The 22672-nt window shown below is 36.7% G+C and overlaps 1 protein-coding gene and 1 long non-coding RNA gene across 3 annotated transcripts in view; both read right to left on the bottom strand.

The window, feature by feature from the left end:
• The window catches only part of LOC133548228 (NT-3 growth factor receptor-like), a 598415-nt gene that overhangs the window by 232536 nt on the left and 343207 nt on the right, over window positions 1-22672 (bottom strand). For both annotated transcript variants that reach the window (XM_061893541.1, XM_061893542.1), the window contains 2 exons: window positions 8074-8129; window positions 3739-3841 (listed from right to left, as the gene is read on the bottom strand). In XM_061893541.1, the coding sequence (XP_061749525.1) occupies window positions 3739-3841; window positions 8074-8129 (159 nt within the window). The remainder of the gene's footprint in view (window positions 1-3738; window positions 3842-8073; window positions 8130-22672) is intronic.
• Window positions 14620-15275, bottom strand: LOC133548230 (uncharacterized). The gene is made up of 2 exons (XR_009805822.1): window positions 15009-15275; window positions 14620-14700 (listed from the first exon to the last, which is right to left on the bottom strand). It is a non-coding gene; the product is annotated as an uncharacterized LOC133548230 (long non-coding RNA).

The raw sequence follows: 22672 nt of genomic DNA, 5'->3' as shown, positions 1-22672 counted from the left end.
ACGCTACCAGGCTAGTTAGCTGGCAAGCATTTTGAAACAAAAATGATAACAAAGGCAGTCATTTGAGGTAGCTAATCTAACTTCCCTAATTGTACACTGAAATATCAACAGAAACTTCTAGAAAAGTTAAGACAGGGAACTTAATAAAACTTAGATGACACTGCCGTCCCATTCTAGAGCCCAAAGTTGGCAAAAATGTCGGTAACTAATAGCCTATTATCATATCGCTGTAGTTATCTTACCAGCTAGCTTGACAGCCATTAAAACATATATGTAGCTAAGTCACACAGTCGTACACCGTTAGCCAACAAGGGTTCTGGACTAATAATCTAAACACCTCATTTACGGTCACAGATTATGATACGTTAGTTTACCAGAATATTCGGCTAATGTTATAGCTCACTGATAGGTACTTACGCTACCAGGCTAGTTAGCTGGCAAGCATTTTGAAACACAAATGGTCAAAAAGGCAGTCATTTGAGGTAACTACACTAACTTACCTAATCCTACACTGATATATTGACAGAAACGTCTAGAAAAGTTAGCCTGGGAACTTATTAGAACTTAGATGGCATGACGGTGTCATTTAAAAGCCCAATTTCGGCCGAAATGTCGGTAACTAACGTCTTTCGACTGCCCAGTCTGTCATTTGAGGTAGCTACTCTAAATTCCCTAACCCTAAACTGATATATTGACAGAAACTTCTAGAAATGTTAAGACAGGGACCTTATTAAGACTTCGATGACACTGCCGTCCCATCTAAGAGCCCAATTTTGGCAAAAATGTCGGTAACTAATAGCCTATAATCATATCGATTGAGGCCGACGCTACCAGGCTAATGTCTTTCTACTGCCCAATAATGTGACTGTAGTTATCATACCAGCTAGCTCGACAGCCATTAAAACACAGATTTAGCTAAATCACACAGTCATACACCGTTAGCAACAACAACATTAGCCAAATATTCTGGTACGCTAACGTATCAAAATCTGACACCGTTAGCGAACAAGGGTTCCGGACTAATAAACTAAACTGACGGCAACAGATTCTGATACGTTGGCTTACCATAATATTTGGCTAATATTTTGGCTAATGTTGTTGTAACTAGCGGTGTTTCTATTGCCCAATAATGCGTCCGTAGTTCTCCTACCACAGGTATAGGGAACCTATGGCTCTAGAGCCAGATTTGGCTCTTTTGATGACTGCATCTGGCTCTCGGATAAATCTGAGCTGACACTGCTTAACACGCTAAGTAACGAATAATTCCGCTTGTAATCAAAGTGTTAAAAGTAACGTTCAAAATAGAAAACATTCTCGTGCATTTTAATCCATCCATCCGTTTTCTACTGCACCTGTTCAAGAAGTTGCGTTAATGGTAAAAAGTTATGTATTTATTATTGATTAGTGTGGGGCTTGCCCTCCTGGGGGTTCTTCAGACCACCAAGCACCGACATGAGAGCCTGTTTCAGGGTTACGATATTGTTTTATTTTTCAATAAGTCCCTTAGTTGCTTTCCAGCAATTGTCTTTTTCTCTTCTTTTGTTCTCGCTCCAGCCCCAAACCTGTCTCTCCTCATGGCTGCTGCTTACAACATAGCGACAGGTGATTAGATAACAAGGCCCAAGTCGGCCGACCACGCACCTGTCGCTGCAGGCCCACAGACCACACCCCCTCCACAGTTAGCTTCAGAATAACAATGTTATTACAGAGAATAACAGACTTATTATACCCTAGAAATGCTGTTTTTACTTAAAAATGCACGTGATTAGTTGTGTTCAGTGTAAAAAAAATATTATTATTAATGGCTCTTACGGAAATACATTTTAAAATATTTGGCTTATTGGCTCTCTCAGCCAAAAAGGTTCCCGACCCCTGTCCTACCAGCTAGCTCGACAGCCATTAAAAAACAACAGATGTAGCTAAGTCAGTTAGCGACAGTGACAGATTCTGATACAATAGCTAACCAGTAAGTTAAGCTAATTGGCAGCTGAAGGTACAAACGTGACCTTTTCGTTAACAGACCCGAGCTAGTTAGCTAACCATGAGTCCTTTCAAACCCCGCTAATAAGCAACGGCTAATAGCCATTAGCGGCCGTCAGCCGGATGTGCTTAAAGGGGAACATTATCACCAGACCTATGTAAGCGTCAATATATACCTTGATGGTGCAGAAAAAAGACCATCTATTTTTTTAACCGATTTCCGAACTCTAAATGGGTGAATTTTGGCGAATTAAACGCCTTTCTGTTTATCGCGCTGCAAGCGATGACGTCAGAATGTGACGTCACCGAGGTAACACACCCACCATTTTCATTTTCAACACATTACAAACACCGGGTCTCGGCCCTGTTATTTTCCGTTTTTTCGACTATTTTTTGGAACCTTGGAGACATCATGCCTCGACGGTGTTGTCGGAGGGTGTAACAACACTAACAGGGAGGGATTCAAGTTGCACCACCGGCAAGAAATCTGCCGCCAGACCCCCATTGAATGTGCCAGAGTGTCTCCACATTTTACCGGCGATGCCAAGGCAGACATGGCACAGAGATGTATGGATAACCTGCAGATGCATTTGCAACGATTAAGTCAACGAAATCACAAAGGTGAGTTTTGTTGATTTTGACTGCCAGCTAATCGATGCTAACATGCTACGCTAATCGATGCTAACATGCTATTTACCGGCGGTGCTAAAGCAGACATGGAACAGAGATGTATGGATAACCTGCAGATGCATTTGCAACTATATTACGTTTCCTTCCACCCACATTTAAAGCGAAAAAAACACTTACCAATCAATGGATTTAAGTTGATCCAGTGTCAAAAGAAGCGAAAGTCCTGATCGTTTGGTCCGCACATTTTACCGCCGATGCTAACGCAGCTATTCGGCCATGCTATGGCTATGAATTGCGTCAATAGCTATTTGCTCTATATCTTCAGTTTCTTCTTCAATATTTTCATACTCCAACCATCTGTTTCAATACATGCGTAATCTTTTGAATCGCTTAAGTCGCTGAAGTCCGAGTTTGAATCCGAGCTAATGTCGCTATATCTTGCTGTGGTATTCCCATTGTTTGTTTACATTGGCAGCACTGTGTGACGTCACAGGGAAATGGCCAGTGTCTTCGCAGTAGCCGAAAATAAGGCACTTTAAAGCTTTATTTAGGGATATTCCGAGACCGGTAAAATTTTGAAAAAAACTTCAAAAAATACAACAAGCCACTGGGAACTGATTTTTATTGTTTTTAACCCTTTTGAAATTGTGATAATGTTCCCCTTTAAAGCAACGCAGGTGCTAACCTGAGTGTGACTAATAGAGAAATCGAACCCACGTTGTCGGCCGACAAAATGGCACAGCGACGGCAAATTGGCAGCGCAAGCGTCGCAAAAAGCCAAACAATCTCACTGAAGCGAGTCCCCGGGGCGTGATGGACAGCTCGCAGTCCTGCTAATTAATTCAGCCTCTGGCGGGCGCCGCCCGCAGATAGCCGACAGTCAACAGATGAGGTGTTTGCACAAGGCACTGACCTCAATCCAGCGCACGCGCCGCCCTTCGATACGCAGCCACCGCCAGCGTCCACATGCAGGCGGGAAAACAAAACGCCACGCAGACGCTGTCACAATAGCGCTTGCTCCTTATTGTCCTCCCGGAGAGGAAACAGGGACATTACGCGTCCAAAATGAGAGCTCCCGGGGCTTTGCGGGCGGGAGAAGAAAACACTCTCCCAGCAGAACGGACTCACCTTTCATTCCGAATTTGGAGCGTCGCCCATACTTGTTGATGAGGACGAAAAGGACGAGAAGGAGGACGCAGGCGAAGCCCGCCAGGCCCACGGCGATGGAAACCTGCGCGGAGGACGAGAAGCGTAGTCAGGATGAGGGGGGACAAAGGTCTACTATATCCTATTTGTGAGCACGAAACGTGGGAGGAATCTTAAGCAGGCTTCGCTACACATCTTAAAGTTAATGATATACTCAGGACGACACTGTGGCAGAGTCATTACATAAGAACATTCAGGATAAATGATATCAGACAGTGGTGTCCATGTAATAATAATAATATGTATAATAATAATACTGGCGGGAATTAAAATAAGGAATATATGATATCAGACACAGTGATGTGTATTACAAAATAAATTAATAAAGTCAGGATATATGATATAAGGAATGGTGTCCATGTAAGAATAACAATAATAAGAATAATATTTATTAATGGTAATAATAATAATAATAATAATCACAACAACAACACTGGGATTAAAATGAGGAATAAATGATATTAGACACAGTGGTGTCCATGTATTAACAACAACAATGGTAATAATAATAAAAATAATAATAATAATAATAGGTATTATTATCATTATTATTATTTTTATAATTATAATAATAATAATACTGTCGGAAATTAAAATAAGGAATATATGATATCAGACACAGTGATGTTTATTACAAAATAAATCAATACATTCAGGATATATGATATCAGGCATGGTGTCCATGTAATAATAGTAATAATAACATTAATATAGATTAATGGTAATAATAATAATAACAACAACAACAATAATACCGGAATTAAAATTAGGAACAAGTTATATCAGAGACAGTGGAAGAGTGGCCGTGCGCAACCCGAGGGTCCCTGGTTCAAATCCCACCTAGTACCAACCTCGTCACGTCCGTTGTGTCCTGAGCAAGACACTTCACCCTTGCTCCTGATGGGTGCTGGTTGGCGCCTTGCATGGCAGCTCCCTCCATCAGTGTGTGAATGTGTGTGTGAATGGGTAAATGTGGAAGTAGTGTCAAAGCGCTTTGAGTACCTTGAAGGTAGAAAAGCGCTATACAAGTACAACCCATTTATTTCATACAAAAATAAGCCACTGAATTCAGGATAAATGATTTCAGACACAGTGGTGTCCATGTAATAATAATAATAATAATAATAATAATAATAATAATAATGATCATAATAATAATAATAAAAAACATAATAATAATAATAATATGACATGGTGACTTGTCCAGGGTGTGCACCGCCTTCCGCCAAATTGGAGTTGAGATAGGCACCAGCGCCCCCCGTCACCCCAAAAGGGAATAAGCGGTAGGAAATGGATGGATAGTAATAATTATTATTATTATTATTAAAATATTAATTCTAATAACAATCATTACAATTATAATAATGATAATACTGGCGGGAATTTAAATAAGGAATATATGATATCAGACACAGTGATGTTTATTACAAAATAAATCAATAAATTCAGGATATATGATATCAGGCATGGTGTCCATGTAATTATAATAATAATAATGATAATATAAATAATAATAATAATAATAAAAACAATACTACATATATTAATGGTAATAATAATAATAATAACAACAACAACAATAATACCGGAATTAAATTTAGGAGTAAATGATTTCAGACAGAGTGGTGTCCTTGTAATAACAATAATAATTTAATAATAATAATAGTTATTAGTATTAATAATATTATTAATATAATCATTGTGTCAAAATAATAATAATGGAATTAAATAGGGAATAAAGGATAGTAGACACAGTGGTGCCCATGTAAGAATAATAATAGTATTAATAATAATATTAATTAAAATTAGGAATAAATTATATTAGAAAGTGCAGTTCTCCATTAATGTATTTAGTGAACATGCTTGTAAATTTCATCAACTGGTCATATTAATAAATACAGTTTTGACATGCTAACAATATTTGGCATTGTGCCTGCATATAAATGTTCTTTCTCATTCTCATTGAAACTGCCGTCTAAAATGATAACCAACTGCAGCATTTCTTTATGTGTATTTTTTTTTTTTTTTTTTTTTACACTTTTCTGAACTGCGGCCATTCCTCTCCCCCCACCCCCATCACCCTCTCCCTTTTAGTCCAAGAAGCCATCATGGCTATTAAGGACTACTTCCACTCACACGAGTGCCATAGCAATAAGAACACAGGTGTGATTAATAATATGAACAATGGTCGCCGATCGATTCCAGGATGGAAGTCAGCCATGTTACGGTTATTGCATCTTTGTTAGTTCCCGCTTGGAAAAAAAACCAAATATTCCCAGCCGGGGAGGCCAAAACGTGTAATCATCTAATATTCATATATATATATATATATATATATATATATATATAGATACTTTAGATCAAAACTATTGTCACATGTTAGTCATTTACTGTAAAATGAGTGCTGGGAAAAGTACATTTGTTAAGAATCTAATGATTAACTTGCCAATCAAACAGAATTATTTAAACAATGTATTCATTTTAGTGTTAGTTACGTGCTGTTCTTCATTTATCGCCACACAGTGCAGTAATAAAGATGGTCGTCATTGGCAACCGCACAGCTTTGTTTTGATAGGCTAGCAGAGCAACACCAACCGCATGACGACAATAATAATATTTATTGGCAGAGCCGTGGAGCAGTCATGTGGACATTTTTACTTCCAAATATCTCCATTTTTCTTTTGTGAATTGTCCCAAATAGTGTTTCTGCAAAAACGGAAATGTAAACAGGATTAAATATTTAAGTGCAAATCATACCACGCACCGTCAAATTTCCTCGAAACTGCACACATTTTTCACAAGACCAAAACTCGGAATTGAATAAATAATGGAAAATGTAATCAGATTAATGATTTTTTTAATACATTATATTTAATGTATACTGTATTCATTTACTTATTTTTCACTATTATATATGGAGATGGCCTAAAAGCATATATGTATATATATATATATATATATATATATATAAAAATCAGATTGTGGTCTGTGGCGTCAACTCCCCCATGTATATAACAATTAATTTTAAAAAAGCGGCCATTACTGCGATATGGCCCTCAATGGAAAAGAGTTTGACACCCCTGATCTACATCAACAATATGAATTGCACATTACATAATATATATATATATATATATATATATATATATATATATATAAAAAGACTTTAATAGTCATTTTCATAGTAGGCTAATATAGACACTTACATCACTTATATAAGACTTTTAAAGTAATTTTGATAGTAGGCTAATATAGCTAATATAGACACATCATGCGTTTCCTTCAATATAACACTTATATAGAACTTTTAACGTCATTTTGATAGTAGGCTAACATAGCTAATATAGACACATCATGTGTTGCCTTCATTAGAACACTTATATAAGACTTTTAAAGTCATTTTGATAGTAGGCCAATATAGACACTTACATCATGTGTTTCCTTCAATATAACACTTATATAGAACTTTTAACGTAATTTTGATAGTAGGCTAACATAGCTAATATAGACACTTACATCATGTGTTGCCTTCATTATAACACTTATATAAGACTTTAAAGTCATTTTGATAGTAGGCTAATATAGACACTTGCATCATGCATTTCCTTCATTATAACACTTACATAGAACTTTTAACGTAATTTTGATAGTAGGCTAACATAGCTAATATAGACACTTACATCATGTGTTGCCTTCATTATAACAGTTATATAAGACTTATAAAGTCATTTTGATAGTAAGCTAAAATAGACACATCATGTGTTGCCTTCATCATAACACTTATATAAGACTTTTAAAGTCATTTTGATAGTGGGCTAAAATAGACACTTACATCATGTGTTGTCTTCATTAAAACACTTATATAAGACTTTTAAAGTAATTTTGATAGTAGGCTAATATAGCTCATATAGACACTTACATCATGTGTTGCGTTCTTTATAACACTTATATAAGACTTTTAAAGTAATTTTGATAGTAGGCTAATATAGCTTTCATTATACCATTTCATTATAAGATTTTTAAAATCATTTTGATAGTAAGCTACTATACGTGTTTGTGAGTGTGTGTGTGTGTGTGTATGTGTGTGTGTGTGTGATGCGCCTAACGCTTTGTGTCCACACGCATTACAAACACCTCAAGGCTGCCATTTTGACAACAGCTAAACGAGTCCGGGGGGGCAACGTCTTCCGCAGCTGTTTTAATTAGCATCATTCAGGAACGAAGACGAGGAAGAAGAAATAAAAATAAAAAACTCACCCCGAACGTGTCCTCGTCCGGGCGGCCCGAATCCGAGTCCGTCGGCGCCGAGGGGACTGGAAGACACAAAAACAAGAAGAAGCGGTGAGAATGGAGTGTGTGGTGAAGTTGGATGGCGGCATGCCGGAAGCGACAGGAAGGGAACACAACTCATTCCTAACAAGCACAAGCAAAAAGTTGTGTTTAATGACATGAAAAATGAATAATTGTGTTGACAAAAGAGCTGTAGAACACCGACTATTGGTGACGTGCCACATCACCCATTTTCTTTCCGATCTGATACCGATCACAATTCAATACTGACACTTTGTGCAAATTCACAAAAGTGAAAAAGTAGTCTATTTTAAGTATTGCTGCTTGTCAGGTTCAAAACATCGATGACGACTATCAAACAAGACAAGAAGCAAGGAAATAAACAGAGACAGAATTCAATTTTTGCTCATTTTGAGGAGAGACGTGGCAACATGTAACCTCTTACACTGTCACCCACACTTTTATTTGGACTTCCCCTGTTTACGTAACAACAGCTGTTTCTAAAGGAACGGGAGGTATTTAAACAGCCATTTTTTTCGGTAAAACTAACACAAAAGAAAAAAGATGCCTCGGGCTGGTCCTGGATCGAGCTTGGGCAGGTGTTGGATCAAAACAGATAACCCCTCCCCCGTCTCCTCCCATCGTACACAGCGGAATTTTCCAAGCCTTTGGCTTGTGCAACAAAGACAGCCTCTGTCTGCTCGCCGGAAGTTTCCGAAAATGGAAATTTTTGTGATAACTTACACACTGCTTAACTATTTTTCACAATTTTTCCATAACTTCTTGTTTGTTTAGAGGTTCTCAATACTGCCACAAGTGGTGGGAAAGTGCATTACTACTCATTTTGGTTAAGAAACAGTGATATAGACAAGATCTCATTGATTTAGTTACTATTCGCTGTGTCTCTGGTATATATATATATACACATTATCTAAAATACCTAAAGGGTCAAAATAATCAATATTTTGATTTGAGAATCGATATCAAAAGATATGGTACTGGTATTGATATTTTAAATACATCACTACCAACTCTACCCAGACTAACTCTGAATAAAATTCAATAGACATTTATGCAAAATTTAAAAAGTATTGTATTTTAAGTATTGGTGCTTCACAATTGTTCATATTTTTTGCGCTAAAAAATCTTCTCCATAACTTTAGACTTCTTCTGTTTGTTTGAGGTTGTCAATATTTCCATAAGTGGTGGGAAAGTGTATTGCTACTTTATTTTGGCAGCTCTCGAAAGGGCCCTATGATTAAGAAACACTGATGTAGACAACATCGCAATGATTTAGTGTGATTCTGATAATTATATACATTATCTAAGATAGCTAAAGCATCAAAATAATTAATATTTTTCTTTGAGACTAAGTACTAAAACAAAAGGAACTTGTAAATTTAACTAATAAGTCCGGTAAAAATCGAAATGTAGTGTATTTTAAGTATTGCTGCTTTATATATTTTCATAATTTTTGCGCTAAAAAAATATTCTCCGTAACTTTAGACTCCTTCCGTTTATTTTGACAGCTCTCTAAGGGGCCCTATGGTTAAGAAACACTGATTTAGACAACATTGCAATGATTTAGTGGGATTCTGATAATTATATAGATTATATAAAATAGATAAAGCATAAAAAAAACAATATTATTATTTGAGAATCTGTATTAAAACATAAGTAACTGGTATCGATATTTTAGCAATTGATCCGCACATCACTATCAACTCAGAGTAAAATATAATACAGACACTTTGTGCATATTTACCTAATGTGTCCGGTAAAATTAAAAAATTAGTGTATTTTAAATATTCCTGCTTCACAATTTTTCATAATTTTTGCGCTGAAAAATCGTCTCCATGACTTTATAACTTCTTGTGCTTGTTTAAGGTTGTCAATACTGCCACAAGTGGTGGGAAAGTGTATTACTACTTTATTTTGGCAGCTCTCGAAAGGGCCCTATGATTAAGAAACACTGATGTAGACAACATCTCAATGATTTAGTGTGATTCTGATAATTACATACATTATCTAAGATAGCTAAAGCATCAAAATAATTAATATTATAATATTAAGTACTAAAACATAAGGAACTTGTAAATTTAACTAATAAGTCTGGAAAAAAATAAAAAAGTAGTGTATTTCAAGTATTGCTGCTTGACATTTTTTCATAATTTTTGCGCTAAAAATCTTCTCCGTGACATTAGACTTCTTCTGTTTGTTTGAGGTTGTCAATACTGCCACAAGTGGAGGGAAAGTGTATTACCACTTTATTTTGAGAGCTCTCTAAGGGCCCTATGGTTAAGAAACACTGATTTAGACAACATCGCAATGATTTAGTGTGATTCAGATAATTATATACATTATATAAAATAGATAAAGCATAAATAAACAACAATATTTTTATTTGAGAATCGTTTTTTAAAACATAAAGAATTGGTATCGATATTTCAGCTTCAACTCCACCCAGACTGAGCAGCAGGGTATTTAACGAGCACCACGGCCCTAGAGTGATGTCAAACTGGCCCCAGAAGGAGTGTGTAAGTGCAGCCGGGGGCCATTAACCGCCTGCAGCTATTCTTTTACTCACAACCAGAAGAAGAAATGCACAAAATACCAGAAAACAAGCATAAAGTGTAACAAGAAAACCTTAAATTGTTGATGATACTCCAACTACCAACCGCTGTGCCGTAAATATACATACAAACTGGCATTTGCGCAAATTAAAAGTCTCATTTAGTTATTTTTTTGAATTAATGATGAGGGGAAACTTTGCGGCTGCTTTGGTACAGACATTCATCTCGTAAAAAAAAAAAAAATTTCATATTTAATATGCAAATCTGTGCGGTGAACTGTCTGAACACCACCTCAGCGGGTGCAGATCTGAACTATAAACATGGAGCAAATACGGACACCCCCCCCAGGAAATGCTAGCATTCACTAAAATGTTTATGGTTGCAGTTAATGCTCACATTTTTAGCGATAAAAAGTGACAAAACTGCACTTCAACTGCCTCGATTCCAGTAACAAAATAGGTTTTCTAAAAGAGCAAACATGGGTAATCATGGGGAAAGCGCGGATAGCAAACAAGGTAACGAGTGGGATATTGGTGATTAGGGATGCGCACGAAAAATTGTACAAGGTACCATTATCATCGGGGTGGGGGGAGGCGAGCCTGGGGGCGGAGTTAAGGGGGGAGTATATTGATAGATAGAAATCACTGAAATGTTGGTATTTTATATATATATATATATATATATATATATATATAAATATATAAATATATATATATATATATATATATATATATATATATATGTATGTAGGTGTGGGAAAATCACAAGACTACTTCATCTCTACAGAACTGTTTCATGAGGGGTTCCCTCAATCATCAGGAGATTTTCAGAATCACACTAAATCATTGCGATGTTGTCTAAATCTCCTGATGATTGAGGGAACCCCTCATGAAACAGTTCTGTAGAGATGAAGTAGTCTTATGATTTTTCCCACACCTACATATTGCGCTCTACCACGGTATCGAGCACTATTCTCTGGATAATCCAATCAAGACATATATGTGTGTGTACATATGTGTATATATATATATTTATATATATATATATATATAAATAAATGGGTTGTACTTGTATAGCGCTTTTCTACCTTCAAGGTACTCAAAGCGCTTTGACACTACTTCCACATTTACCCATTCACACATACATTCACACACTGATGGAGGGAGCTGCCATGCAAGGCGCCAACCAGCACCCATCAGGAGCAAGGGTGAAGTGTCTTGCTCAGGACACAACGGACGTGACGAAGTTGGTACTAGGTGGGATTTGAACCAGGGACCCTCGGGTTGCGCACGGCCACTCTCCCACTGCGCCACGCCGTCCCAATATATATATATATATACATATATATATATATATATATATATGTATGTGTGGAAAAAATCACAAGACTACTTCATCTCTACAGAACTGTTTCATGAGGGGTTACCTCAATCATCAGATTTAGACAACATCGCAATGATTTAGTGTGATTCTGATAATCATATAGATTATATAAAATAGATAAAGCATAAAAAAAACAATATTTTTATTTGAGAATCGGTATTAAAACATATGGAACCGATATCGATATTTCAGATACATCCCTAGCGACTCCACCCAGACTGAGCAGCAGGGTATTTAACGAGCACCACGGCCCTAGAGTGATGTCAAACTGGCCCCAGAAGGAGTGTATAAGTGCAGCCGGGGGCCATTAACCGCCTGCAGCTATTCTTTTACTCACAACCAGAAGAAGAAATGCACAAAATACCAGAAAACAAGCATAAAGTGTAACAAGAAAACCTTAAATTGTTGATGATACTCCAACTACCAACTGCTGTGCTGTAAATATACATACAAACTGGCATTTTTGCAGATTAAAAGTCTCATTTAGTTATTTTTTTTAATTAATGATGAGGGGAAACTTTGCGGCTGCTTTGGTACAGACATTCATCTCGTAAAAAAAATACATTTTCATATTTAATATGCAAATCTGTGCGGTGAACTGTCTGAACACTACCTCAGCGGGTGCAGATCTGAACTATAAACACGGAGCAAATACGGAGACCCCCCCAGGAAATGCTAGCATTCACTACAATGTTTATGGTTGCAGTTAATGCTCACATTTTTAGCGATAAAAAGTGACAAAACTGCACTTCAACTGCCTCGATTCCTTTCTAAAAGGACAAACATGGGTAATCACGGGGAAAGCGCGGATAGCAAACAAGGTAACGAGTGGGATATTGGTGATTAGGGATGCAGACGAAAAATTGTACAAGGTACCATTATCATCGGGGTGGGGGGAGGCGAGCCTGGGGGCGGAGTAAAGGAGGGAGTATATTGATAGCTAGAAATCACTGAAATTTTGGTATTTTATTTATATATACATATATATATATATATATATATATATACATACATATATATATATATATATGTATGTATGTAGGTGTGGGAAAAATCACAAGACTACTTCATCTCTACAGAACTGTTTCATGAGGGGTTCCCTCAATCATCAGGAGATTTAGACAACATCGCAATGATTTAGTGTGATTCTGATAATTATATAGATTATATAAAATAGATAAAGCATAAAAAAAAAACAATATTTTTATTTGAAAATCGGTATTAAAACATATGGAACCGATATCGATATTTCAGATACATCCCTAGCAACTCCACCCAGACTGAGCAGCAGGGTATTTAACGAGCACCACGGCCCTAGAGTGATGTCAAACTGGCCCCAGAAGGAGTGTGTAAGTGCAGCTGGGGGCCATCAACCGCCTGAAGCTATTCTTTTACTCACAACCAGAAGAAGAAATACACAAAATACCAGCAAACAAGCATAAAGTGTAACAAGAAAAACTCTCCTGATGATTGAGGGAACCCCTCATGAAACAGTTCTGTAGAGATGAAGTAGTCTTGTGATTTTTTCCCCACACATACCACGGTATCGAGCACTATTCTCTGGATAATCCGATCAAGACACACATATATACATATATATATATATATATATATATATATATATATATATATATATATATATATATATATGTATATATATATATATGTTGTGATACGGTTCCCGGATCACATCTCTAGTTTATGTTTGTATCCCTTTTGGTGTTTTTGATCATGTTTGGACTCTTCCGTTCCCCTGAGTTGAGCACTTCCTAGTTTATATTGGTTACCATGGTTACTTAATTTGCTCCTCCTCCGTTCACACACCGATTTGTAATTATGTTCTCTGTATTTAAGCCCGGTAGTCCAACCGGTAGGAGGCCACGGGGGAAGACCCAGGACACGTTGGGAAGACTATGTCTCCCGGCTGGCCTGGGAACGCCTCGGGATCCCCCGGGAAGAGCTAGACGAAGTGGCTGGGGAGAGGGAAGTCTGGGCTTCCCTGCTTAGGCTGCTGCCCCCGCGACCCGACCTCGGATAAGCGGAAGAAGATGGATGGATGGATGGATGGATGGATGGTATTTAAGCCCACCTGTTACCTTAGTTCAGTCTGGTTGGTTCGTTCGCTCAATGCGACAGTTACAGGAGTTATTTTTAATCCTTGTAGGTACCCTGCTAAGTTTTAGCTAAGCTTCGCGCGCTAAGACTCGCGCTATTACTTGGACTTTGAACTCTACCCCTGCTAACGATTAGCATTTAGCTTTCCTTGCGGGGGCACACCTTTTCTTTTCTCTTTGTCAAGTGTTTTGTTGTATTTTATAATTAAAACCAGCTTCTACCAATGCGCTGCTCACTATGTAACAATATATATAAATACCGCAATACTACCACTATTATATTACAGTACTACTACATTGTTTAGATGTGATACAGGGTATATATATATATATATATATATATATATATATATATATATATATATATATATATATATATATATGTAGTGAGTCTTATTCTGCGTTGTGTAGTTTTTTATACGTAGGAGACGCTCCACCATTCCGTCGTTTCATCCTTTATTGGCCACCTTTGTTGGAAACATGAAACACATACACAGGTCTCTACTTTTCTGGCGGAGTGATACCTCACCATCAAAAGTCCGATAGAAGAGAGAATAAACAACATTCATTCATACAACAAAAAAATTAAATTACATTAACAAAAACGTTTTATCACAAAAAAATAATAATAATACACAAATCCACATAGCTTTGTTGGAAACATGAAACACATACACGTCTCTACTTTTCTGGCGGAGTGATACCTCATCATCAAAAGTCCGATATAAGAGAGAATAAACAACATTCATTCATACAAAAAATAATAATTTAAATTACATTAACAAAAACGTTTTATCACAAAAAAATAATAATAATAAACGAATCCACATACCTTTGTTGGAAACATGAAACACATACACAGGTCTCTACTTTTCTGGCGGAGTGATACCTGCGTAAATTCCATGTGTAATTATGACCAAACATTTCAAACATTCGACGCTCTAATCCTTACTTAACAAAATTGTGCATAAAAAAGTACTTAAAACAACACATCACTTATACCTACAGCATTAATGTTTTAACTTTTAAAGTATTGTGAAAGTTTAGAAATAATATTTACACGAGAAACACAGAGCAATGAATAACTATTACCTCATCATCAAAAGTCCGATAGAAGAGGAAGTAAATGTCCGAAAAAAACGCAGAGTCACTTCCTGCACCGGACATCCGGTTCTTCAAAATAAAACCAATACTTCAAAATAAAACATAACACCCTGTCTCGTTCATTATATAGCGCAACAACATCACAATATTACATACATATACACATATATATATATATATATATATATATATATATATATATATATATATATATATATATATATATATATATAAATAAAACAAATCTTCGACTTACACCCCTCCCTGGTGTCTGTGTCGTCATCTCCCCTTAGTCAAACCTAACAATTCCCACATTTTTCAACCTATTCAAACCATTCCAACAGCAACAGATTCCAGTCATCCTGGACAACCAAACTAGCACTTTCCCAAGTTCAAAACCAAATTACGGTTTTCCTGGAAATTCCAACTCTTCCACATTCAAACCATTCCAACATAAAAACTATTCTTACATTGATACTACATTCTGACAGCATTTCAGTTGAACTTCAGCATTGGAGTCTTCACACGCAATTCCTTCAGGAATCGCCTCATCTACAGTAGTTTAACTTAAAGTTAAAACTTGTTTGGACGTGATACTTGGTCTTTAGGACCACAATATTACTACTATTTAAATACAGTACTACTACTACTTTGTTTAGGCTCGTGACATGGTCTTTATAACCACAATACTACTACTAGTACTACTACAACTATATTACAGGACTACTACTATATATATATATATATATATATATGGTGTTTAATACCAAAATAGAGTGGTTTTACAGTACTACTATTTTGTTTAGGCTAGATCAGGGGTCGGCAACCCGCGGCTCTACAGCCGCATGCGTCTCTTTAGCGCCGCCCTAGTGGCTCTCTGGAGCTATTTCAAAAATGTATGAAAAATGGAAAAATAAATTAAGGAAAAAAAATTGTTTGTTTTGTTTTAATATGGTTTCTGCTGGTGGATAAATATGGCAAAACCCCCTCCAATAGTTGTAAAGCACACTGTTTACATTAAACATGCTTCACTGGTTCAAGTATTTGGTGAGCACCGTTTTGTCCCACTAATTTTGGCGGTCCTTGAACGCACCGTGGTTTGTTTACATGTACAACTTTCTCCGACTTTCCAGGATGTGTTTTAAGCCACTTCTTTTTCTGTCTCATTTTGTCCACCAAACTTTTAACGTTGTACGTGAATGCACAAAGGTGAGTTTTGTTTATGTTATTGACTTGTGTGGAATGCTAATCAGGCATATTTGGTCCCTGTGTGACTGCAAACTAATCGATGCTAGCATGCTATTTAGGCTAGCTATATGTACACATTGCATCATTATGCCTCATTTTTAGCTATATTTGAGCTCATTTAGTTTCCTTTAAGTCCTCTTAATTCAATTTATATCTCATGACACACTATCTGTATGTAATAAGATTTTTAGTTTTTTGCGGCTCCAGACAGATTTTTATTTTTTATTTTTGGTCCAATATGGCTCTTTCAACATTTTGGGTTGCCGACCCCTGGGCTAGATATATGTTCTTTAAAACCACAACACGGCCAGTATTATATTACAGCACCACTACTTTGTTTAGGCGTGATAAACGGTCTTTAGGAAAACAATACTACTTCTATTATATTACAGTGCTACTACTACTTTGTTTAGACATGATACATGGTATATATATATATATATATATATATATATATATATATATATATATATATATATATATATATATATATATATATATATATATATATATATATATATATATATATATATATGGCGCAGTGGTAGGGTGGCCGTGCGCAACCCCAGGGTCCCTGGTTCAATCCCCACCTAGTACCAACCTCGTCTCGTCTGTTGTGTCCTGAGCAAGACACTTCACCCTTGCTCCTGATGGGTGCTGGTTAGCGCCTTGCATGGCAGCTCCCTCCATCAGTGCGTGAATGTGTGTGTGAATGGGTGAATGTGGAAGTAGTGTCAAAGCGCTTTGAGTACCTTGAAGGTAGAAAAGGTAGAAAAGCGCTATACAAGTAAAACCCATTTATCATTTATCTTTATATATATATATATATATATATATATATATATATATATATATATATATATATATATATATATATATATATATATATATATATATATATATATATATATATAGTCATCCTCCATATTACCATCATCTTCTACTATCTACTCAGCAGCCTGTCAGTCTCCTCTCCGCCTCAACTCCCTGCTATAATCTTTCTCATTACTGAACACTGCTTGCCTCTTCCTCAACGCCTTCAACGTCTTCAATGTCTCCCCCGGCCTCCGCAGTCATCCTCCCCTGATGAGCCACCGACCGCGCACCACCGCGCTCGTCAAGGTCGCACGCTTTGTTTAGGCTTGATACATGGTCTTGTATATACAGTACTACTACTACTACTATATTACAGTACTACTACTTTGTTTAGGCTTGATACATGGTCTTGTATATACAGTACTACTACTACTATATTACAGTACTACTACTTTGTTTAGGCTTGATACATGGTCTTGTATATACAGTACTACTACTACTATATTACAGTACTACTACTTTGTTTAGAGGTGATACATGGTCGTGTTCATACAGTACTACTACTACTATATTACAGTACTACTACTTTGTTTAGGCTAGATATATGGTCTTTAAAACCACAATACTACTACTACTAGTGCTATATTACAATACTACTTCTTGGTTTAGAGGTGATACATGGTCTTGTGTATACAATATTACCACTATTACATTACAGTACTTCTACTTTGTTTAGGCTAGATACATAGACTTTAAAAGCACAATACTACCACTATTATATTACAGTACTACTACTTTATTTAGGCGTTATACATGGTCTTGTATATACAGTACTACTACTACTATATCACAGTACTACTACTTTGTTTAGTCGTGATACATGGTCTTGTATATACAGTACTACTACTACTATATTACAGTACTACTACTTTGTTTAGTCGTTATACATGGTCTTGTACATACAGTACTACTACTACTATATCACAGTACTACTACTTTGTTTAGTCGTGATACATGGTCTTGTATATACACTACTACTACTACTATATTACAGTACTACTACTTTATTTAGGCGTTATACATGGTCTTGTATATACAGTACTACTACTACTATATCACAGTACTACTACTTTGTTTAGTCGTGATACATGGTCTTGTATATACACTACTACTACTACTATATTACAGTACTACTACTTTGTTTAGAGGTGATACATGGTCTTGTGTATACTATATTACCACTATTACATTACAGTACTACTACTTTGTTTAGGCTAGATACATGGTCTTTAAAACCACAATACTACTACTACTAGTGCTATATTACAGTACTACTACTTTCTTTGGAGATGATACATGGTCTTGTGTATACAATTTTACCACTATTACATTACAGTACTACTACTTTGTTTAGGCTTGATACATAGTCTTTAAAACCACAATACTACCACTATTATATTACAGTACTACTACTTTGATTAGGCATTATACATGGTCTTGTATATACAGTACTACTACTACTATATTACAGTACTACTACTTTGTTTAGGCTAGATACATGGTCTTTAAAACCACAATACTACTACTAGTGCTATATTACAGTACTACTACTTTGTTTGGAGATGATACATTGACTTGTGTATACAATATTACCACAATTACATTACAGTACTACTACTTTGTTTAGGCTAGATACATAGTCTTTAAAACCACAATACTACCACTATTATATTACACTACTACTACTTTGTTTAGACTAGATACATAGTCTTTAAAACCACAATACTACCACTATTATATTACAGTACTACTACTTTGATTAGGTGTGATACATGGTCCTGTATACACAGTACTACTACTACTATATTACAGTACTACTACTTAGTTTAAGCTCACAACATGGTCTTTAGGACAAATAAACTAGTACTACTAGTCCTACTACTACTCTATTACGGTAGTACTATTTTGTTTAGGCTAGATATACGGTCTTTAAAACCACAATAATACTACTATTATATTACTGTACTACTACTTTGTTTAGGCTAGATACACGGTCTTTAGGAACATAATAACATTACTAGTACTACAACTATTATATTACAGTACTACTACTTTGTTTAGGCTCCTGACATGGTCTTTAAAACCCCAATACCACTACTAATATATTGAAGTATTACTACTTTGTTTAGGCAATATACATGGTCTTTAGGAACACATTACTACTACTAGTACTACTACTATTATATTACAGTACTACTACTTTGTTTAGACTAGATACATGGTCTTTAAAACCCAAAATACTACTACTATTATATTACAGTACTACTACTTCGTTTAGGTTAGATGCATGGTCACAAGAAAGGATGGGGCGAGGTACACCCCTTTGTCCACAACTGCGTGAGCAAATAGTCAAACAGTTTAAGAACAATGTTTCTCAAAGTGCAAATGCAAAAAATTTAAGGATTTCAACATCTACGCTCCATAATATCATCAAAAGGTTCGGAAAATCTGGAGAAATCACTCCACGTAAGCGGCATGGCCGGAAACCAACATTGAATGACCGTGACCTTCGATCCCTCGGATGGCACTGTATCAAAAACCGAAATGAATCTCTAAAACTATATCACCACATGGGCTCAGGAACACTTCGGAAAACCACTGTCACTAAATACAGTTGGTCACTACATCTGTAAGTGCAAGTTAAAGCTCTACTATGCAAAGCGAAAGCCATTTATCAACAACATCCAGAAACGCCGCCGACTTCTCTGGGCCCCGAGATCATCTAAGATGGACTGATGCAAAGTAGAAAAGTGTTTTGTGGCCTGACGAGTCCACATTTCGCTGTTGTAACACGTGCTGAATGTGGCTTGGCATTGTCTTGCTGAAATAAGCAGGGGCGTCCATGAAAAAGACGGCGCTTAAATGGCAGCATATGTTGTTCCAAAACCTGTATGTACCTTTCAGCATTAATGGTACCTTCCCAGATGTGTGGACTCGTCAAACCACAGAACACTACTTTAAATACTACTTTGCATCAGTCCATCTTTGATGATCTCGGGCTCAGAGAAGCTGGCGGCGTTTCTGGATGTTGTTGATAAAGACCGATTTTTTTTATTTTATTTTAATCTTCTATTTTTTTTTTTCTCCCACTCCCCCGCCCCCTCCTTGTTTACCTGTATCTCATCTTTTTTGTAAGGGGCGCTGGAAGCCGGCAGACCCGTCAGCGATCCTGTTCTGTCTCCCTGTAATGTTTGTCTAAACTTGAATGGGATTGTGCTGAAAATTTTTATTTTCCTGAAGGAACTCTCCTGACGGAATAAATAAAGTACTATCTAATCTAATCTAATCTAATAAATGGCTTTCGCTTTGAATAGTAGAGCTTTAACTTGCACTTACAGATTTAGTGACAGGCTGTATTTAGTGACAGTGGTTTTCTGAAATGTTCCTGAGCCCATGTGGTGATATCCTTTAGAGATTGATGTTGGTTTTTGATACAGTGCCGTCTGAGGGATGGAAGGTCACGGTCATTCAATGTTGGTTTCCGGCCATGCTGCTTACGTGGAGTGATTTCTCCAGATTGTCTGAACCTTTTGATGATATTATGGAGCGTAGATGTTGAAACCCCTAAAATTCTTGCAATTGCACTTTGAGAAAGGTTGTTCTTAAACTGTTTGACTATTTGCTCACACAGTTGTGGACAAAGGGGTGTACCTCGCCCCATCCTTTCTTGTGAAAGACTGAGCATTTGTTGGGAAGCTGTTTTTATAGCCAATCATGGCACCCACCCGAGAGTTTGATGAGCATTCCTCAACTTTATCAGTATTTATTGCCACCTTTCCCAACTTCTTTGTCACGTGTTGCTGGCATCAAATTCTAAAGTTAATAATTATTGGCAAAAAAAATAAAAAATTATCAGTTTGAACATGAAATATGTTGTCTTTGTAGCATATTCAACTGAATATGGCTTGAAATTGATTTGCAAATCATTGAATTCCGTTTATATTTACATCTAACACAATTTCCCAACTCATATGGAAACGGGGTTTGTAATAATAAATTATTGAACATTAGAGCCCTCTGGTGTCTGCCGTCATCTCCCCTCTGCAAACCACAGCAGTCCTGACTTAAACGTGTGGACAATGCTGAAGAAACAAGTCCATGTCAGTAAAAAAACAAGACATTTAGCTGAACTGCACCAGTTTTGTCAAGAGGAGTGGTCAAAAATTCAAGCAGAAGCTTGTGGATGTCGACCAAAAGCGCCTTATTGCAGTGAAACTTGCCAAGGGACATGTAAGCAAAAATGAACATTGCTGTACGTATACTTTTGACCCAGCAGATTGTCATGTCTTGTCATCATGTTTTGTTTAGTTATGTTCTCTTTTGCTTAAGACTCCATTGTTTCCTGTTTTTGCACTTCCTTGTTTGTTTTGTTTCCATGACTACCCATTAGTTTTCACCTGTCCTCATGTCACGCACTCGCACACCTGTCACCAATCATGTCAATAATTTAAAGCGAAAGTTGCCAGGAAGCTACCTGCACTCTGCTTCATGCCATGTTTGCGATTCACGCTGCTTGTTTTGTAGTTCCATGCTAAGTACGTTTTTGTTTATTGTTCATTGTTTATAGTTTCTGCTTTGTGCAAGTTTTGTTTCATTAGTGAAGTTTGTTTTCCGCCATTGTGCGCGCCTTTTGTTTGCTTCTTTTTTTGTAGTTATAGATGTCATTACCTTCACGCCTTGCCCGCTCTAACTTTCCTTTGCATTCCGGAAAAAAAAAAACAAAGTCCACGTTCTGACACAGATTTGCTCACATTTTCAGTAGAGCTATTATAAATTCATAAAAGAACCAAACTTCATGAATATTTTTTTGCGAACAAGTATGTGCTACAATCACTCTCTCATACAAAAATAAAGAGTTGTAGAAGAAATTATCGGAAGTGTAGGTAAACTTTTGACCACGACTATAAGTGAAAATATGGACTCCACGACAATTAAAGCTAAAAAAAAAGGGAACAAACGGACAAAAACAGCACTTTTGAGCAAAGCAGGACAGACTACGGCCACTCACTAAATAGTTCAGTGGACACAAATGACATCACAGGGCGTCACCATCATGAGCACACGTCTCCATGGTTACGACTTAGTTATGTACGCCAGTAACAACCTCCCTGGCTAAAATGTGTGTGTGTGTGTGTGTGTGTGTGTGTGTGTGTGTGTGTGTGTGTGTGTGTGTGTGTGTGTCTCATCTGTTTTCATCATTCTAGCTATAGTGGAAAGGGGGGCCCTCACAACCTACTGACCAAACGTGGGTCCACACAAAGTAGGCAA

This window comes from Nerophis ophidion, linkage group LG02, assembly GCF_033978795.1.
Source record: "Nerophis ophidion isolate RoL-2023_Sa linkage group LG02, RoL_Noph_v1.0, whole genome shotgun sequence".
In the NCBI taxonomy this organism is placed as follows: domain Eukaryota; kingdom Metazoa; phylum Chordata; class Actinopteri; order Syngnathiformes; family Syngnathidae; genus Nerophis; species Nerophis ophidion.
Note: the sequence above shows the minus strand (reverse complement) of the source record. Positions and strands in the feature narration are given on the sequence as shown.